The sequence below is a fragment of the Hetaerina americana genome, unplaced genomic scaffold, assembly GCF_022747635.1.
Source record: "Hetaerina americana unplaced genomic scaffold, ioHetAmer1.1.p SCAF_6, whole genome shotgun sequence".
NCBI lineage: Eukaryota > Metazoa > Arthropoda > Insecta > Odonata > Calopterygidae > Hetaerina > Hetaerina americana.
Window position 1 is genome coordinate 13,553,122 of NW_027287205.1, and position 20,068 is coordinate 13,573,189.

The 20,068-nt window shown below is 41.9% G+C and overlaps 1 protein-coding gene across 2 annotated transcripts in view; it reads right to left on the minus strand.

Moving 5' to 3' along the window:
* The window catches only part of LOC139695035 (uncharacterized), a 194,508-nt gene that overhangs the window by 47,772 nt on the left and 126,668 nt on the right, over window positions 1–20,068 (minus strand). The window contains exons 1-2 of one of the 2 annotated variants that reach the window (XM_071593627.1): window positions 7,828–7,902; window positions 6,746–6,947 (exon numbers count right to left, since the gene is read on the minus strand). In XM_071593627.1, the coding sequence (XP_071449728.1) occupies window positions 6,746–6,776 (31 nt within the window). In that variant the 5' untranslated portion in view covers window positions 6,777–6,947; window positions 7,828–7,902. Of the gene's footprint in view, window positions 1–6,745; window positions 6,948–7,827; window positions 7,903–20,068 lie in introns of those variants that run through there. The other variant, XM_071593626.1, reaches the window with a different exon arrangement.

The following is a 20,068-nucleotide window of genomic DNA, read 5'->3' on the forward strand; positions in this document are numbered from 1 at the left end:
TACCGGCTGATAACCTGTAAAACGAAATTCGATCACAAATTTCCCCTATTTTTCCGCTCCGTCCAAAAAAGTCCCCGACTTCATTTACATCTATGCATTACACCGGAGGTTTCTGCAAGAGCGAGTGGCGGACAAATATATTCTGAAAATTCACCAAAATATCTCTAGAGAGAAACTGTGCTTCCACGCTCGTGTTTTCGGAATTCGTGTCCTTCAGAAAAGTGTTTGCATAATGGGCTTTTATGGACGAGGTCGTTTCTTCAATAAAAAAGGATTAATTTTGAAATTGAGGGTTTTACCATGCTTTTTGAAATAGTTATTTTTAAAGATTTTTATCAATTTTTCGCTTTCGTAAAACCATCCCTAAACTCCTTCCCGTGCTCCCTCGGGAAATATGTCCAATATTTTCCCGGAAATCTCAATATTTTCGAAATTATCGATCATGAAGGATCAAATGGCACAATCATTCGAATGTTTTCCGCAATCGTTGGAGCGTTTCTCAGTTTAAAGTAAAAGCGATCTGTTGATTATTAGCTAACAAATAATCGCTGTGTAGTTTTTTACGATTAAATAAGACAAAATCTTAATTCTCTAAGGGTAAGGTTTAAATTTTTTACTCATAAAATATAAATTCGCATTGATTCGTACAAGTAATGATACTACCTGTCTTAATTCTCACGCACTTAGAGCTTCCTTGGCAATGACGAGCCAATGTTCGCAGTTCTCTATCAATTCTTTCGCTAATTATGATTTATCTTTCATGAAAATATAAGTTAGTGATATCGTCAATCAGTATTGTTACAAACACACTAGTGTAATTTTCCGAAATAATGACTCACTTATAAATTAATGCACACAATGTGAGAGAAAACAGTGGTTACATTCTTATATCTCTAGAATGTCACGTGTTTAAGGTCTAACCTTATTTATGAGGTATTTGCTCGAGCTAATCGTAAGTTATTCGAGCACGAAGAAAGGCTTTTAAGACGGTAGCCCCACGGAGAATCCCGGTTTGCTGTCTATTCTTCGGGGTTACTGGCAACGAGAGAAAACTCGCGTGTTCCCAGTCGTTCCTTAGCGCTGTCGCCCAGGAGAACGAGAATCAACTCCCTGATCGCCATATCGCTCGATGGCACAAGAGGAGGTGGGGGAAGGTGTGTCGCTATTCTCTAAATGGCCGCTGGGATGTTGTGCCCCCGATTGGGGCGAATCGTGAGTGCACGGTCCTTTCCCCCCCCCCTCCCCCCCTCCCCGTGGGTGTGCAGGTCCCTGGTGTGGCGGAAGCGGAAGGCCCTTCGAGGCGGCGGGGAGAGAGGAGCGCATCGGGGTCACCAGGCCAAACCATTTGCCCTCCACCGAAGAGCAGAGAACCGGCCGCGCGGCGTCCCCGATTCCCAATGGCTTCGACGCGAGCTTCCTTCTAAGTATCGCGACGTCTTTACTTTCATTCGCCGATAAACATCCTCCTCCATTGTTTTTCTCTTGAGCCCCAGTTTTCCCAGAATATACGGGTGCCCATCGCATTGCCGGCGCGTGGTTGCCGCCCTCGACGGTGAACTTTTGAGCAGTCGAGTTTCTCGAAAGAGTTTTTATATCACCTTCTCTCCTATGCCTTAAACCGACACCAATACCTCAGTCCTTTCGATCTTGCCATGAATGTCTCTTAATGTGAACGCGTAAAGACCCTGAAAACTTTCAAGATGGATGCATTAAAATCACCTAACGAATAAGTGCTCAACCATGTCAAATATTACACATGGTTTCACCATTAACGATAATTACTTGATTAAAACATTTATTCACGGCAAGTATAGTAGAAACGTTTAGAAGTGGTATATTAGCCCGAGCATTTTTGTGACTGTTGTGAATGCAGCCAAAAGGAAACGAAACCCATGATTTTGATATTCATTTAACAGTAATTTAATATCTTCATCACTACACGCAATCACCACGATATTAGTCTACTGTTATATTTCAAACAATCCATCGTAAGAACAGACTGTTGCAAAAATGTGTATCCTTGCCTGCTTTATAAAATGATTGCATTAAAAACTCCATTCCATAAAACGTAGCTCAAAATTTGGCATCGCACAATTAAAGAGTTACGCGGTTAATATAGCGTGCTGTGGGAAATTTTATCGTGAGAAAGAGGCATAAAAATGGAAAAAATGGTATGACCTGTGTTCACAACGGTCGTCACAACTCTCCATACAACGAGAGGTTCAGGATATTGCGGAACTGCCATTCATGGAGAAAAATTGTCTCCCAATATACAACTCGGTTCAAGATGAGAGACTCTATAATGTTTTAAATCATCGTTCCACACCCAGCAGCTGCTCAAACGAATAAGCAAATATTTTCATCAGTCGTAACTTCATAAATACCAGCGCAGAAATTATGCTTACTAACAGAAGAGCTGGGTCATTTAAATATGCGACATTTTAGATCGTGCATTTGCACAGGGAAGTAATTGAATGTGGCCCATGGTCAGCGCTGTCTCTCTTGTGTACGACTTCAAAAAAGGCCGGTAATATACAAATCGAGTATTTCTTACAAACTTCATCTTGAAAACGAGCGAAGGATTATGATGAAATGGCCTGAATCAGTTGTTATCGGGAACGAGAAAGCCGTGTATCTTACGTCTCCACATTGGGAAATCGTATTTCAGGGGGGATTTGCATTCACTAATAGAACCGCTATGTTTTGTTTCTATTCAATATACTTGTATGGAGGATTGCTATTTTTGCGTCTGCGTTGAATAGTGAGATAACTATAAATTATATTGATTCCAAATGTATAAACCTGCTCACACTTTTTAGTACATAATTATTTCCATGGATGGGGGTTAATCTGTTGTATTCGGGTGCGACAATGTGAAATAGCTCAACTTTTGGGTATTAAAATTAACAGTGGATATAACAAAATTCTAGAAGAAAGTCGTAATTTTTGTTGCTATTACATTTAACATGCCCGATTATTAATAAGACAGATTATAATTGAGTGCTTTGACTTCTTCACAAAAGAATAAAATTTTGTTCCAAAGATGCTTGCTATTTACAACGATAAATAAAAAATAAAACGATAATTCATTTTTGTTTTGATGCAGTTTCCTACTTGGCCCCCAATTTTTCTTACAGTGCTCCTAAATAAGGGTTTTTTGCTGTCTTCTTCTTTTTCCTTGCCGTGGTACCAACAAGATTGTCCTTCAGGATAAAATAAATTTCGAATCAATAATAACGCAAAATAAATTTGCTAATCAAATGAACGCATTGCGTTAAAAATTGACGTAAAAACAAAGAGTAGAATAAGGAGTCTCTAAAAATATTAATGTTTTAGCTTAATGCATCAGCGTGCAACGTATTACTACGTATCCAAGTCTTGGAGAAGCTCACCGCGCACCAACCCTTGAAACATCAAATGAAGTTCGCACAGTACATAACATGGGATTAAGAAGGGTACCCTTAGTCTCTCTTCCCTTATACACTCCCCCAGATCCCTAGTTCTTTGGTTCATGTATGCCACCATCCGTTTCCCAACTAAAACCTGGAAGATATGAAAAATCAAACAGCATGGGTGTTCGATGTGGTGTTCAGAGACCTGAAATCGAACCCGGGCCTTCGGGTGAGCAACTGATCGCCCTCTCTCTCCACAAAGTCATCACGTCTCTTGCCCTGCCCATATGAGGTACGCTAACAACAACAAGCGTGACCATGGTTTCATGCCTCGGTGACAACGATCTGAGAGGGGTTAACTATCGAGGGACGGACGACCTGTATCCATTCTGTAATGGGAATCCTTAAGTGGAATTAAGCAACCTTCAAGGTGAGGTCTTTCAGACAAACAACAAGCGTTTCCGACGCCGAAGTAATGATTTAAAAAAATGCGATACCCATAATACATAGCCACTCATCTCCCAGATTCCTAACGCCCGATGTTTTCCTCATTCTTCCAAAACAACCGCCCATCCTCTTTCTCGATATTTCCCGAGAGGGCACTTTTTTCTTTATTTATCCACCCGCACAACGCTACGCTTGCCGACAGTATCGCCGAAGTCAAAACGTTGTTATAATTTAGGCTTTTGGTTGCCAGGACCTGGAAAAAAACATGGATATACTTTTCCTTTAGTTAAATTCGCAACTGTCATAAAAATTGCTTAGGACTAGTCAAAAACTCTGGGAATATCGGAGAGGAAAGAACTTCATCGAAATGTTCCTTCCTTTCCTGGAGGAATCAAAAAATGTCAATCAGATCAAGGACTTCGGAAGTCTGTTGAAACAAGATCGCCATGACCGAAGTAAAATTATAGAGCACTGTTTTTAGCATCTTTCGATGGAATTTTTCCCACATAAGGAAAGGGAGGAAAAAACACTACAAATCCTCAATTGTAATTTATTAACGACCATGGTTTTACTTTCGTGCGACAACTGGCGAAGCAGCACAGCGGCGAAACCATGGTCGTGCCATAATTATAAACGTGGAATCGCAGTATTATTTCCTCACTATACTCGCGAAGATAAATTAAAAAAAAAGATAACCGCGGAACTCCGATTTCCATGGCCACGGCACCATTTGTTAAGAAAAAAGTGAATAAAAGATAAAATTTGAAGGAATTTGTGGCAAATGAGAGAGCCTTCAGAAGGGTAACCGAGAAGAGGGTAGTGATGCCGCTCTTCATAGGAAAGCAGATTGATTAGGGCGTATCCTGTGAAGGAAGTGCCCGTTGCCCAGAGGGAAGATCAAGAGGGAATTCGAGGCGTTAAAAGAAGAATCCTATTGCTTGAGGAATTTAAGCACAAAAGGTAGCTGAGAAGGATGCTGAGGGTAAAGAGAGTTGAAGAAGATACAGGAGAGTCACAGACCCAGTCCAAGGACCCGCCGTACGGCAGAACAACAAATAATATTGAAGTGGTTAGTGTGCCAATACTCAGGAGTGGAGAATGGGGAGAGAACACACGGTCATTACGAAGTAAAACATCCGCCTGGTTATCAACAATTTCAAATTTTCCTAATAAACCCAACTTATGCCCGTATGTGAAATGGCAGGATCAAAACTATCAATAATGCTCGTTTTCTTACAAAAGTTCGGAAAAGCTATCTGTTTCGGTATCATAGATAAAAACATCCTAAGCTTTTCGCCCAGTCTGACTGTTGCACTGAAGACCACATTTCTCGCACCCGAACTAATGTAAGTTCTACTTCTATTCAGATTAGCACATTTATCCTATGAGTTTTAAAATATTCATCACATATTCAGAGAATTGTAAAATAACACATCTCTGATGAATCCTACCTCATTGCGTTTCCAAATACTTTCTCACTCCGAAATCTGAAATGCTTGCTGCGGTGCTATCGTCTGAAATTCTACTTAATTGCTTCTGGTGCGATGTTTCGGCCATTAATGCTTTCAAAGTGGACAGAACGAGGAAGAATCGAAAGAAGCTCCCTTTTTTCGTCGGTAGCCAAAGAAACGCCCAACGATTTCCTCTGTTTCGACAGCAAATGGAGCACGCCTCGCGATGCACTGACTCCAGCACCGAGTTCCGCATTGGAGAGCGCTTTCACGCCAGCACCCTTACAGCTATAGATTACAAAACACGATCAATGTAATCCACGACTCCAAATTAAGTCTAAGAATTTCACGTATAAGAGGTGTTCCGGGATTCCCTCTCAATTCATTACTCATGTTATGTTAATTGATTTAGGTCAATATGAATAACCTGCCAGGTTTGAAACTTAAAACTTAACAATTTTTTTAAATAACAAAATTAGGTCCACTATGGTGTCGTGCACAATGCTGACCGTGTTTGATAATATGGAACATTGAGCACACCTCAGAGGCCTCGGGAAGAGCAGAGTTGCATGCAAATCCGGGTAGTCTCAAAACAAATCCGTGGCGTAATTTAGCGGTTGAGGAATCATGGATGTTTGAGATATAAGGACGAATGTCTCCACTGAGAACATGGATAGAGAATTGGATGCATTTCAGAGCGAAGAAGACAATAGGAAAACTTTATTACTGCCTGATTATAAAAATTGTTCTGGAAAATCAAGTTAACAACGGTGATTATTTTGTAATTTTTTATCGACATCCCTTGGCAACCATCCAAGGGATGTCACCATTTTTATTTTATATATTTTTTATTAATTTACCCCGCAAGCCACCATTAGGTTGTGTGGCAGGGGGTGAATACACAACAGACTAATTTTTACCCAGACATGACCCTATCGCGGTCGGACAATATTATTATGACCCCTTATCGTTCATGGAAAAAATGATATCTGAAATATTACTTTCCTACACTTGATCTCTCTAATTTTATTGGCACTATCTCTCTTACCGTAGTACGATATGGGTAGAAATACATTTTCAACAAAATCACTGCTAAATAAACCTCCTTCCAATTTATGCAAGAGCTTCAACCTGTAATTTAACCTTCGCTCCGTGAGTGATTCCAATCCTAGCTGCTCTAATATTTTAGATACACTACAAAGTTTATCATAACAGCGTTTTACAAATCTATCTCCTCTACGCTGCACGCGATCCAATTCGGCATTAATCCAACTTCGTGTACTCCTCGCCTGCACTAAATCCGTTACACCCCTTAGCGTTACCGTTAATATCAGAAAAGTATTGCAGTTAAGTATGGGCAACGGACTTCGCAGTCCCCACTACGTCGAGCGCGGGTGTCGTTAATCCATTTCTATCGCTAGTAGCGGGCAACGCGAACAAATGAGAACCACATACCGACGAGCGCGGCGGCGAGGGATGGCTTCATGGCGGCCAGGGATTATTCCTGCTGCTCTCTTGGCACCCTTTCTTCTACGGATGGAACGGCCACCCCAGGTGCGGTGATGGAGAGTGGTGATGGACTTTCAGGCTGACTCCGCTTCTGGTGACTGGTGGTGCTCCCTAATGGTGCAACTCCGCTTCCCCATCTCTCGGTGAACTAACAGAAGAGAGATAAAATACAAAATGAAAAAAAGAATCAATAACATAAAAGATATAATAAACACGGTAGCGATCGCGACGGGGCGTGGAGCGCTTTCGCCTCATAGTTTTTTCCGGAGGTGGGTTTCGAAATTGTGGGCCTCACCGCTCCCCCTGAGCGGAAAGCGGAGAACTATTGGTCGCAAAAAAGTCCATTCCAGAATGCAGGAGAATGCAGTTATATAAATATATATATATTTATGTTGGTCGCGGTAGTCCAGTGGGTAGAGCGTTGGACAGGTGACCGGAGGGGCACGGATTTGAAACCCGGGCAAGGCGCTCTGGGCACCTGCAGCTCCACCTGTGATTTTTCGGGTACCAGGTCCTCCTGGGAAACCATAACCGGCACAGAGAAAGGAACTGGCCCCCCTACCCTGATGTTTGAATTTCACACGCCGTCGGGCTTAGTACTGGGTGAACTCTACCATCACCTACCAAACCGACCTTCGGGTTGATTACTGTGTTTATAGTTATATATATACAGGTATATATATATATATATATATATATATATATATATATATATATATATATATATATATATATATATATATATATAATATGAGAACACATAAAAAGACAACTCACACGTTATTTCTTGATCATTTCGACGGAATTTCATTACTTCTATTTTTTCCGATAAAGACTGAGTTGAATATCGTCGAAATGACCAAGAAATAACGCTTGAGTGATATTTTTATATGTTCTTATATTGTTTGTTGCTGTCAAAGCTCGTTATTAAACACTTCCGTGTTACTTCGACGAAATCATATATATATATATATATAATATATGTATATAATATCATATATATGATATACAGACGGAACCTCACGCACAGAAACTTCATAAAATACGAGCCGCATTACGAAGTCATCGACGTCGGGAAGTGAGCGCGCTGGGAGGCAGATCGGGCCGACCGCGAATCACGACACAGGGAAGACGTCTGGTTTCTTCGGCGATAAGATCCCAACAATACTCACGATTGACTGTTATGTCGTGAATATTGTTTTGAAACAAGGGCGAAGTGGTTTTCTTCGGAAGGCAAGGCATTAATTCCAGTCACATTGCCACACTGGAGGTGCGGGGAGGGGATTGCTCCTGCGCGAAGAAACCCATCCTACCCGCGATATATATATATATATATATATATATATATATATATATATATATATATATATATATTCCCGCTTACACTCTGCCGCGTGATCCACTTTCGCCAGTTTATGAGGCTAACGCCAATTCCTTTAAGAGTAGACGTACCTTGAGACTGCTATCTTGCGTCTCCCACGCATACCTCCATCTTTACCTTGGGCTAAAACGAACTTGTCTCCCTTGGGCTCCAACTCTAATCGATTTCCATTCAAATAGAATACCATGAGCGAATAAACTCGATAAAAGGCAAGTATCTTGTCTACAATATCCAGACAAGTATCGTCCAATTTGTCTCAGTCGTAATAATGATGGCAAAAGTCTTCAATCGATTTATACAATATCAATAATCTTCTCCATTGCTTATAAGTAGCTGTAACCCGTGAGCAATTACAAGATCACAGAATAACATATTCCTTGAAACAAGAATTCAGAGGATTTATGCTAAATTGTTCTTGGGCGTTCACCGCCTGAAACAGAGCTGAGAGTTACATATTGATATCCAAGACAAATTGACATTGCCTTTGACTATGGAACATCGAAACCAAGTTTCAAAGGAGAATTAAATGAGATGATTTAACCCAACAATGCAATCCTAACAATGTGAGGGACGAAATCACCCCGGATATAATTATACTTGCATTAAAATAAATAATACTAAATTCTAAAGTGTAATTTCCAGCGTGTAGATAGGAGGACACAATGTCAGTATCATTTCGAATAGCGTGCTTGTCCCATACACGGGCGTCCATCCGAAGGTGGGTGCCTATTCTGCTTCGAATTCCCCTTCGTTCGCACCGTGGCCAAACCCCTCGGGTATTACTCCCCATAGGGTTGAGGGCTGCTCCTCCCCTTCCCCATTTGTGATCAATTAACACTTATTTTGTTCATTTCACCACAACTGTCGCTCAAATCCCTTGGGAAATATTTGTTTCACATTCCATCCGTATTTATTAAGCTTTATAAAATGCCCAATGGCAATTGAAATCCCACATCCACCTAAATTTACAACCTCCTCTCCTGCAGATGAGAAATTCATACTCCCGAATCCAGTGGTAAATTATGCTTAATTGATTAAATGGCATTTTCTTCAAGATCTTTGCCAATCGTAACGTGGAGATATCAACGCTACGAATCCCGTTTTCAAATGCTACGATAAAAACCTAGCAAGCCAAGAGTGACCACTCTACTCCCTACATAGTGATCAATCTAACGACGATCAATCTATCAGGATAATCGTCACGCTTATGACAGATGAGGCACGCGGTTTTGACTGTTATTTAAACTTAAATATTAGACTGCCTCCTGAAAAATAAAAAACGTTATATTTTTAATACAATTCCACTAAACATTCACTACAGTGCGCGACGAGTTTCGGCAAAACTACATCATCTTCAGGCAAATCTATCCCTGAAGGATGTACCTGAAAGTGACGGGATAAGGTCAAAAAGCGCCATGGGAAAACAGTGGGAATGTACGAGGGTCATCCGGAAAGTAGTACCCGTTCGTGCCGCATGAAGTGCTGACGACGCGAGTAGCCGCTGGACGAGGTCAGATAGCTTCAGTGGCTTGTCTGCCTTCTCTGAGCCAAGTTGCGTGACGCTAGCATTGCCTGTGTTGTTTCTGTGATTGTTTACAATGTTTAAAAAAATTGAGAACGCCGCCAGTTGTGAAGTGAGGGCAGTGATTAAATTCCTCAATGCAAGAAACGTTCGCCCATGTGATATTCATCGCCAATTAAAGGAGGTGTATGGAGACAATGTAATGTACGAGTCGTCTGTTCGGCGGTGGTGTCGCAACTTCAACATGGGGAGGGGGAACACACACGACGATGAGCGTTCGGAGAGACCGTCTGTCATTACAGACCAACTGGTGAGCTCAGTTGACGAATTCGTGAGGAACGATCGGCCATCCACCGTATAGCCCGGACTTGGCCCCTTCAGATTTTCATCTCTTTACAAAGCTTAAAGACTTTTTGGCAGGAAAAAGATTTGACAGCGATGAAGAACTTAAAGAAGGAGTGACCCTGTATCTCAATGAGCTGGCGGCGAAGGACTATGCAGCAGGAATACAGAAACTTGTCACACGTTATGACAAATGCCTTAATTTGCTTGGAGATTATGTTGAGAAGTAGTTTAAAGTATCCTCTTTCAAATAAAATTTTTTATGTTTGTTAATATTTACTTTTGTGTCTTTATTTCACGAACGGGTACTACTTTCCGGATGACCCTCGTATGTACGTAAAAAACTAAAAAATTGATTCTTACTGATTTTCCCCCAAATAGAATCTGCCACCGTGTCCGAGGTGCCTCTGAAAGATTTGGACGTAGCGTCGCAACTCTTGAGGGATGGTTCCCATACGTAGTCAATCAACTACGTGACAAATGCGACGTTTTCTTTTCCTCGAACGGCCAGCTCCTTGCTTCGAGGCGGTGCCGAATACGCAGCGGGCACGTGATTCTTCGGTTGCGACAAGCACGTCAAAGTTAGGTCAGCTCACATATTTTTGACCGAGTTAAGATTTAAACCCCGATGACATTAATATCCCATTTTATTTTTATTTTTTATTTATATATATTCTGCAAGCCACCGCTAGGGTGTGTGGCAGGGGGTGAATACACAACAGAATAATTTTACCCGAATATGACCCTACTGCGGTCGAACAATTCTTTCACGATTCCATATCGTTCGTGGAAAAAATGACGTTAAATCTATCTGTTCAACACTTAATCTCTCTAATTTACTGATGTGACATCTTCTACCGCAGTACGATGGGGGTAATAATACATTTTCAACAAATGTGCCGTAAAATGAATTCCAATAAATGAATAAATTGATGTAGGATTTCAGGGAATGGTGGCGGGACACCCGGCGGTGGAATTCACCCGCTCTTTAACGAAAGACGCCAAGGGGTCACATACAGTTGCACGTCTCATCCGAAGGTTGGCCTACTCCACTTGAGGTGTTTGGGTGCTATGCCAAGTAGGGCTCGGGGTGTCTCCGAAAACATTCCGTCACCGCCGGAGTTCGAACTAAGGTCCTCGAATTGGGAAGTCGGCAGCATTAGCCATTGCACCAACCAGAGTTTCTATTTCATCTCCCTAGATCGCCCATTTCCCTAGATTGTATTGCCTCGAATTATAATGACCTGTTCAACCTGCTCATTCCCTCCTAATTTCATTTCTTACCTGCTATACGTCCATGAGCAATTATGTGTGCGGAGTTGCTACACTTTTGGTCTATGCATTTATTTCATGGTGAAATAAACGAAATCCTAAGCGTTGAGTCTTTGGCGGCATTGGATAGATGTAAAAGGAAGCTTTCGTTTCAATATACGATACCCTTACACAAACAAAATTAGTGACAATGACTAAATTCAGGCTTTCTCAGGCTCTATTAATACTATTAATGCTGTCCCATTGCTCTATTTGGCATTATTCCCACGGACAATACGGGATAGCAACTGTAGGGTTAGAGATGGCAAAAATCATACTTTCCAACCGCAGTGTCTAGGAAAGAGTTAGTTTTACTCAAACGCATGCACTTTCACCAATCTCGTCTATGTTGTTGTCAAATCCCTTTCCGTATGACCGCATGGGACTACTATTATTATGAAATTAGTGCTCGGTACAATGTTTCCTACCTTTCTTTGTTCATTTCAAGCTTCTCCTTTCATCCCTTATCACTCTCCGTTGGGGGGGGGGCGAAAACTCACGCCCTCCGCTGCCCACAGCTGTGAATCATATTCCCTACCTGTGATTTTAGGGGCGGAGGCCATAAGTTGCATGATCATCTCATAGTAGAATTCCCCCCTATTACTTTTCAATTCGCTTTCGAAGTCAATAACGCTTCATTAATTTAGGGTTAGTAATCTGGAATGCCTCAAATACAGTTGCTATCTTATTTCCGGGCAGCCCTGTTCGTTAAAAACTTTTACGATAAAACGAAAAGCGTCATTGCAATGCTTATGGAGTAGGGGTGGGAATCATTAGATGAGAGATCATTCAATGCTAGGTCGAACTTACTAAATAAATGCAGATCTGCTTGTTTCAGTACCGAGGTCTCGTCACTTATTCGCACTCCTACATACATTGTTCGCTTGAATCATGTATATAAAATTCGGGAAATAGATCCCAGAACAAGCAGACTCAAGGACTCCTTCTTCCCACGGGCAATACGGGACTTGTAACTGCAGGGTTATAGATGGCAAAGATTTCTCTTGCTACCCTTAGCGTCTAGGGAATAATTAGTTCTACTCAATCGCATGTATTTTCACTGACCTCGTGTGTTTTGCTGCCAAAACCCTACCTTTCCGGATGACCGCATTATAATGCCATTAAAAAATGTAGTGCTCTTTACAGTATTGCTTGCTCTACTTTCTCTGTTTTTAAGTTTCCCCTTCCATTCCTCGTTCCTCTCTGTGGGGGGACCCTTCCACTACCTACGGCGTTGGGTCACATTCCCTACCTGTAATCTTGGGAAGGAGACCTTTGCATGTTGCATGTTCATGTGGTAGTGGAATTTCGCCTTCTTGCTTTTCAAATTCTAGCTTGCACGTTATTGGATACATTTCTTACTGCATCCTTAGGTGCATTTTTTGTTAGATGATAATATATGTATTTGCATGCATGTGGAATGTAGGCATTTTTGCATGAATTTATGCGCTACACTGGGTATACGTTTGCAAGCATGCGTTGGTTTTGAATTTGGTTTTGTTCCCTTTTACGGGTGGTGATCTAACACCCCCCGCCACACACCAATGCGGCGGCTTGCGGGGTATTATGTAGATGTAGGTGTATCTCCTCATGGTCTACCGACAAGGAATTATTTTGTAAATGAAGCCAGTCCAACGCACTCACTTTTTAAGAAACCTGTCAGACAGGTAACCACCTACCTGACAGGATTACCATTTCCCCGCCCTCCGCGCATATCCGCCTATACTTAGCTCCACCCAACGGGGAATTCAGAATGGAATATGAAGGGTGTGGCGGCGGCAAATCGTTAAGGAGAAATCGACTAATAAGGAACGAATAGTCCTCCCCTCCCCTACGATTTCTTTTATAAATCCTCTTTTAGGCTCGCTCGCATGCCGCGAGAGAGTGACTCACGAAGTCTTGGTGATAAGGAACGCTGTTGTTTCTTTGGATCTCGCCGCCACTGGAAGGAAACACAACCGCCGGGGTTTGAGGGAGGAAGCATCAACGCGCGATCTTCTGCCGATGCCATCTCTTTAATTGGGAGTTTCCCTCCCTCCTTCCCTTCCTCGCCCTGGCCGAGATGCGATCGGAACGGAGATGCCCGAGGAGAACAAGTGAAACTCGCGGGGCGTCTCGCAACGCGCTTTGCGCAACAGGTGTGGCGTAAGAATCAAGGAGAGCGGTGACGGAGGGTGGGGGGCGTGGGGGGGGAGGCAGATATTGAGGGGGTCCGATGGAAAGCGTCTCCTGCGACCATCTCCTCCGCCCGCCCACGCCACCCATCTCCTTCTACCCGTTTTTAGCACAAGCCAAGCGTTGGAATTCCCGAGTTCCTCCAGCACTGAGCCAAAGCGTGACGGATGTCGGTAATACGTGGATGGAATAATGCTATCCACCCTCGCCATGCAATCGGGAACGAAAAATGTCAACTTAATATATAAGCTGCTGTCCCATAGAGGCTTGACCGGGAATCGAACCTGGGCCCTCCGGTCACTAGTTCAACGCTCTTACACTGGACCACCGCGACTCACTCACATAAACAAAACACACACACATACATAAACTTTGATTAAAACATTCATGCATAGAAAAACAGAGAAAGGACACGCTAGATATATGTTGTGTTGACTTTTCTGGGGATGACGGCCGTGCCGTCGAAATGTCAACTAGATATGCCATTGTCCTTTCTCTGTTTCTATGCCTAAATGTTTTAAACAAAGTTTTTATATATTTGTGTCGTTGTTGAAGAGCGTTACTTTCTGATGATGATAATAATTTGCATCCCTTGCTACTTAACATTACGCAGAACACGAGTTTTAAAGTTTTATTTTGCATTTAATACTATTTTCAGAGGGCATGCAAATCGAAGAGAAACGAGCCTTAGGATGTGAGATGTAGTTTAATCCCTGCAGCACTCACGTTTCCATCGGTTTTCGACAAGTATAGCTTCCCTTCTTCGTGATTCATTTGATCCCTAGATGAACACGTTCTCCGACTGATCCGATGCACCCACCGCACGTTGTAAATATGTTCTCCCCTGCTTTCCTCGTTCCTTGCGTATATCCAGTGCGATGGATCAGTTCCCCTCGTGGGAGGGGCGTGGGGATGTGGAGTGCCGGGCGATGGAACCCGTCCGCTCCGTGAAAACGTGTATCGCAAACGATCGCGGGTGTGGCGACCGCGTGCGCATGATTGTGATGACACGCGTGACTGGACGCAAGGCGAACTTCGGGGTCGCCTACCACACCGCCGACGGGGGACGGGAAAGCGAATAGGAGACGTATCGATACAGGTGTATCGACGCATTGGACGGATTTTTAAATGGAAATTTTATTTTTTGATTCAATTTTATCGATAAATTGCTTTATCAATTTTTCTATTCATTGACGCTACCGAAACAATAACGTATGACATGCATAATTTCTAATCCTATTCCTTTCTTCACACTCCCGCTTAGACTATATCTACTTACAAAATAATTGGACCCTAACATCCCATTTCGGTAGTCACGATCATGCTATACAGTGCGGTGAAATGCGTTGCGCTGTCTAAATAAACCAATGGACTAGTCAGAAGTGTTTCACTCCGGCATGAATGTTTTTATCTACTTTTCCTTGATTAGTATCCCGCGTGGTAATTGAAGTGTTAACGGTATAGTTTAACGGCCGACGAGGCACTATCTGATATGCAGCCACGTGAGTATTCATTAAAAAATCTGAGAGACTAGAACTCTGTGGACTCTAATTAATTCAACGGGCGCGCTTAATTAGGTATCGAGACAAGATTATCCATATTTGAAAAAAAATCGATAAGATAAATATCGAATGGCTATTAAATGATGTCACCCATGTATCGATATATGAATACCCATCCCTTAAACGAAGGCACAAGGAGGAGGAAAAATAAATATATCGTTCCGGAGATGGGATGGGCAACAGCAAGGAGACACAGCCTCAGGGATACAGCGGAACGACAATCGAACGTATCATCAGCACTCTACGTATAACAGAGTGAATCGTGAAAAATTGTTTGGAAGGGGCGGCTTGTCAGGTATTAACCTTGGTGACTGTCATCAAGGATACGATAGCGGTACAAATGGCTTTCTTGCTGCCGTAGGTTGTGATCCGGGCGAATGAGTCGATTGCAGTAGCAATTACTTTGACTTCTATACCTTCTTCAATGGGTTATTTGTATTTTTCTCTTCTAGGCCAGACAAAACTAACCATTTCTCTACAGGAATCTCACGTGGATTCTGCAAAGATATAAATCTTATAACTGATATCGTTAGAAACGTTTTTTTCAACAAAGGATGGAGAGCAGCGAACATTCTGTCAATGCGAAAGCAATATTTTCGGGTAGCGATGCAAACACAGTCGTAGTTGACTTTGAATTTAGGTGGTTCAGGATTAACTGTGTGAGACTCTTCATATTATATGTATTCTTAAAATATAGACATACAAACACGACACACAGCTATACACTTAAATTTGCTATTCATTGGCTTTGTGCACCACTTAAAATTTAATCGATTAGTCATTAGTAAATGTCACGTATGTGTTTATATTATCACTAATCAAAGACAATACTGATATTCCTCAAACATTATTTATGCGTAAAATACGATCGAACTAGCGTTACTGTCATAGCTTAAAAATTTTGGAAATAAAACCAAAGTCATTACGTGCATAAACAAATACCGAATTGTAACTGTAAATTCGTATAGGGATTATTTTCACGCTCATATATTCTGAGATAACGTAGGCGTGTAGACATTTTTCATAAAATCTAAAATATTACTTTTTCAAATACATGGGGATTCCCAGCATATTTAGCCAATACTTTCCTGGGCGAAGATAAATAAATTTTCCGCAAGAGCCCATATTAAAGCTTTTTCAAAGGAGGTTTTCGGGAAAACTAGCGTGGGAAGTGCAATGCGTGAAACGCCCAAAGAATAACTGTATTTTATTTAGAGGGGTTTCGGTGAAAATCTCACTCTTTTTAGGGGTCATTTGACTTGCAATACTGAAGCACCTCAAAATGTCTCCGTGCACTCTTCCGGTCACGAGTAGTAAGTGAGAGATCTTGAAGTAAGGAGGGATGCGTCCTGATTTTGAATCCTCAAACTGCCGCGCGCGCCCCAGTTACGGCGAGGGGTTGAACGAACCCGAAACTCAAAATCTAACGCCGCCGCTTCCCCCCCCCCTCTCGCTGCTGCTGCTGCTTCTTTTCCCCTCCATGCATCATCCACCCACTTCATTTTCCGCCAATTTCCCCTTTTCAGAGTCGGCGGGAATGTGACGGGGAAGCGGAACTAATTCACGGATCCCCCTTTCGCGCCGTGCCCTGCCCTGCTCGCATCAGTGACCGTGCGCTGAGGCACCATCGGCGCGCAGACAGGCTCCATGCGAGAGGAGGATGTCTCAGGGAGGCTCTGTCTGCAAGCGGACTGACTATCGCAGAATACGTATTCCCAAGTTTTAACCACTCAACATAGCATTGATCATTTTAATAACCGCTTTTTTCTTGCCACTTCTTCGTAATTCGTTCCAAAGGAAAGAGTTCCTTCACGCTTGGACGTTATCACGGGCGACACTGTTATCCTAAGCCAAAAAATCTTATTTTAAATCTGAATGGATACCACTGTCCTGGGGAAAAACTAATAGTAAAAAGATAAAAGTAGTATTTTCGTTTTTGTTGAAAAATACACACCACTTCTTATGTTATACCGGGAGATATACGTACGCTGTTTAATGACGCAATACTCGCCAATTTGTTATTTCCTGAAAGAGAAAATAGCGTTTTGACTCGAATGCGCCCGAAAATGCTTAAGTAATTCTTTTTATGTCGTTTAAGGCGATCGGTTGTTAATAGCTCCCATAGAATCATTGTGTTTTTTATGAACATAAGATACAAAATATACCCTTATAACTCATTGCATTGGCAGTACCTAGCATTAAATAACTCATAACAAACTGGTAACACTAAAATATACGTGGTCATTGACTTGAATCACTAACGTGCATTGTATACTCCCAAAACACTTGAATTCTCCATAACGACAGTGAGTTAATTTTCACAGTTTTATGTTCAGGAATATAAACAATGTTGGTTCCGAGTATTTTTACGAATAACCTGTTTTATCTTTCAGAGATAAAAAATTAAATTAAATATGATGCAAACCGCGTCAACGAAAGCATTTCTCAGAAACTCATATGAAGAAGGCCGAACCACACAAAGAACGTCAATGAAGTGTCAAAATCCTGTAGTACTGTTCAAAACAACGTTGCATGTTCACTTGGCTCAATTTATCCTTGGCTCATCTATTTCCTTAAGCCGAAAAATCAGAATTCTTCCTCTTTAATTATATTTTATCGGTCGCGAATATTCAACTTAATGAAGGAGCTCACTTTCTTCCCTTATTGGGATACAAGTACTTAAGGACTTGAGTTTTTAAATGAGCAAGAATTCCGGTTTGCATCGAAAGTTAGTACAAAAGAACCAACAGACGCGGTGGTAATTTCGTGATAATACGTAACTCTAGGTTAAGATAACTTCGCGCTATTAATGCCTATGAAAAGTTTTATATTTTTTACTCGGATTTCATAATTCCCAAGTCATCTCCATGTTTGAACACTTCATACTCCGGGAGATACTAGAATGTTGAAATCCCTGAAAATAAAACTTATTAATCGAAATGAGTAGTTTGAGATATTTTACCTTGAGTTAAAACATAATTCAAGAACATGACGTCGAGACGACTCAAGCCCATCCTGTTTACCCCCCGCCGCACGCCCTTGCGGCAGCTTGCGGGGTATTAAGTAGATGTATATGTATCGTTCCTAAATCAACCAATGACGAAGTCAATATAATTCATAAGTTGACAATATTAGAAAAGTCCTCTAGATTAACCCTTTATTTGTTTATAATGATTGGTTAAATTAAGATCTTTCTCCCCAGGGATTGAAAAATTCATTGACCTAGACATCAAAGATGAACAAGTTTTGTGACGTCACAACCCCCGTTGTCTTCATACTTGTACGTAACTGCTCGCCTGTTGCATCTCTCCTGAATCGACGTCCTTCGGTTCGATGTGCAGCAGGTTCGTTACGCCTATCCGCTCTACACTGCTCTAATGCCCGAGGAAAGCATCATAATCGTTCTTCATTTTGGCGTCACGGAAGACACGGAATTCATCAGACTATATATCGCCTTCGTGCCTGGCATAGATACACAAATATCAATCATTCCAATTTTATATCGCGAGTGCGATCCCATTACACCGCATGAGATAACGAGAACCATCCGTAAGAAGCCAAGGAAGAAGAAAATTGGTGTTGGCCAACACTGAAAGAGGACGCTAAATGGAAAAAACCGCCATTAATTTATTCACGTCGCCATCATGGTTGCCATGAGACAGGCGAAATAAAGGAATTTACCAGTGGCTTTTAGAACCAATTATATCTTTTCTTTTTTAATTGGTTCCGCAACAAGGAAATTCCGACAGAATTCGTCACGAACTCTTTCCATTGGGTAAACTTGAGTACAAATTTTCCAAATCCTGCCCCAGCAACAACGCGAGCAAGCAGTTTCAATTAAAACTACGAGGCCGTAGACACGAGTCCATGCATTTATTTCGTTGACGCGCTCTAGCCCGCATGTGAAAGGACCAACGCGTTGGAGGGAGTGATCGAACGAACAGACCTCACGAAGGCAGTTGGCGGGGCACGTGAACTGAAATCACACCACCTTATTATGCCTTTAAAAACTTCGAAAATAAATCGAAACTTTTTTTTGGAGGGACATTAGACTCTTTGATATTATTGACTTCTTTTTGTCTTCTTTTGACGTCTCGCCGTCTCGAATGCCTTGCGTGAGGAGTTTGCATCGCATCGAATCAAGCGGAATGCTTTTGATAGGGGCAGAAAAAGAAACTTTGCACTCCCACATAAAGCATCTTAATGTGGAAGTGCAAAGTTTATTTGTCTACCCTCATCATGAAAAAAATTTACAAAGTTAAGCCAGAAACTGCGACGAAACGGAGTGCTTTTGTTTCAGTGATGAATGCACTGGAATATTCCACAAGCTCGGATACTTTTTCCAAGTTTATAACACCAGCCTCGAAAAAATTGTTGAAAAATGATCGAAGCAGTCAAAATATCCGTCCCTGAGTTGTCCATGGAAACTTACAATGTTGTCGTTCCGAATGAATACACCCCGAGAAAAGAAATATGGAAATTTCAGTCGAGGAAACGAGTAATTTCCAACTACATAATGAGTTATTTCCAAATACATGTTTTCGTGATTTTTTTATGTTCCGCACCATTTCCTCCATTTGCATGTCGCTACACATGAAGTTCGTATCATAGCGATTGCAACTGCATCTTTCTCCGTCCTCCGAAATCTGGGCACAGTTTTACAAAAACGATGTAAATGTATTTGCACATCCTTTCGAATTTCACACCAAGGCACTCGCATCGGCCAATCAGAAGCGGCGGCGATGGAGTCGTGCGGCCATGTTGTTTCCGGTTGAATTGATACCCACGTGGTAGCGGAGAGGAGGCATTTCGCGATCCAATCGGTCGATTGGCATTCGGGTCGAATGGGAGAGCGAAGGCGGACGAACCATTCCGGAACTCATTTGTGAGGAATAGAACTCCAAATGTGCAGCAGCTCGAAATCGTGTATTGTCTTTACACATGATTTACTCAGAAGTCCACAGTATTCCATATTC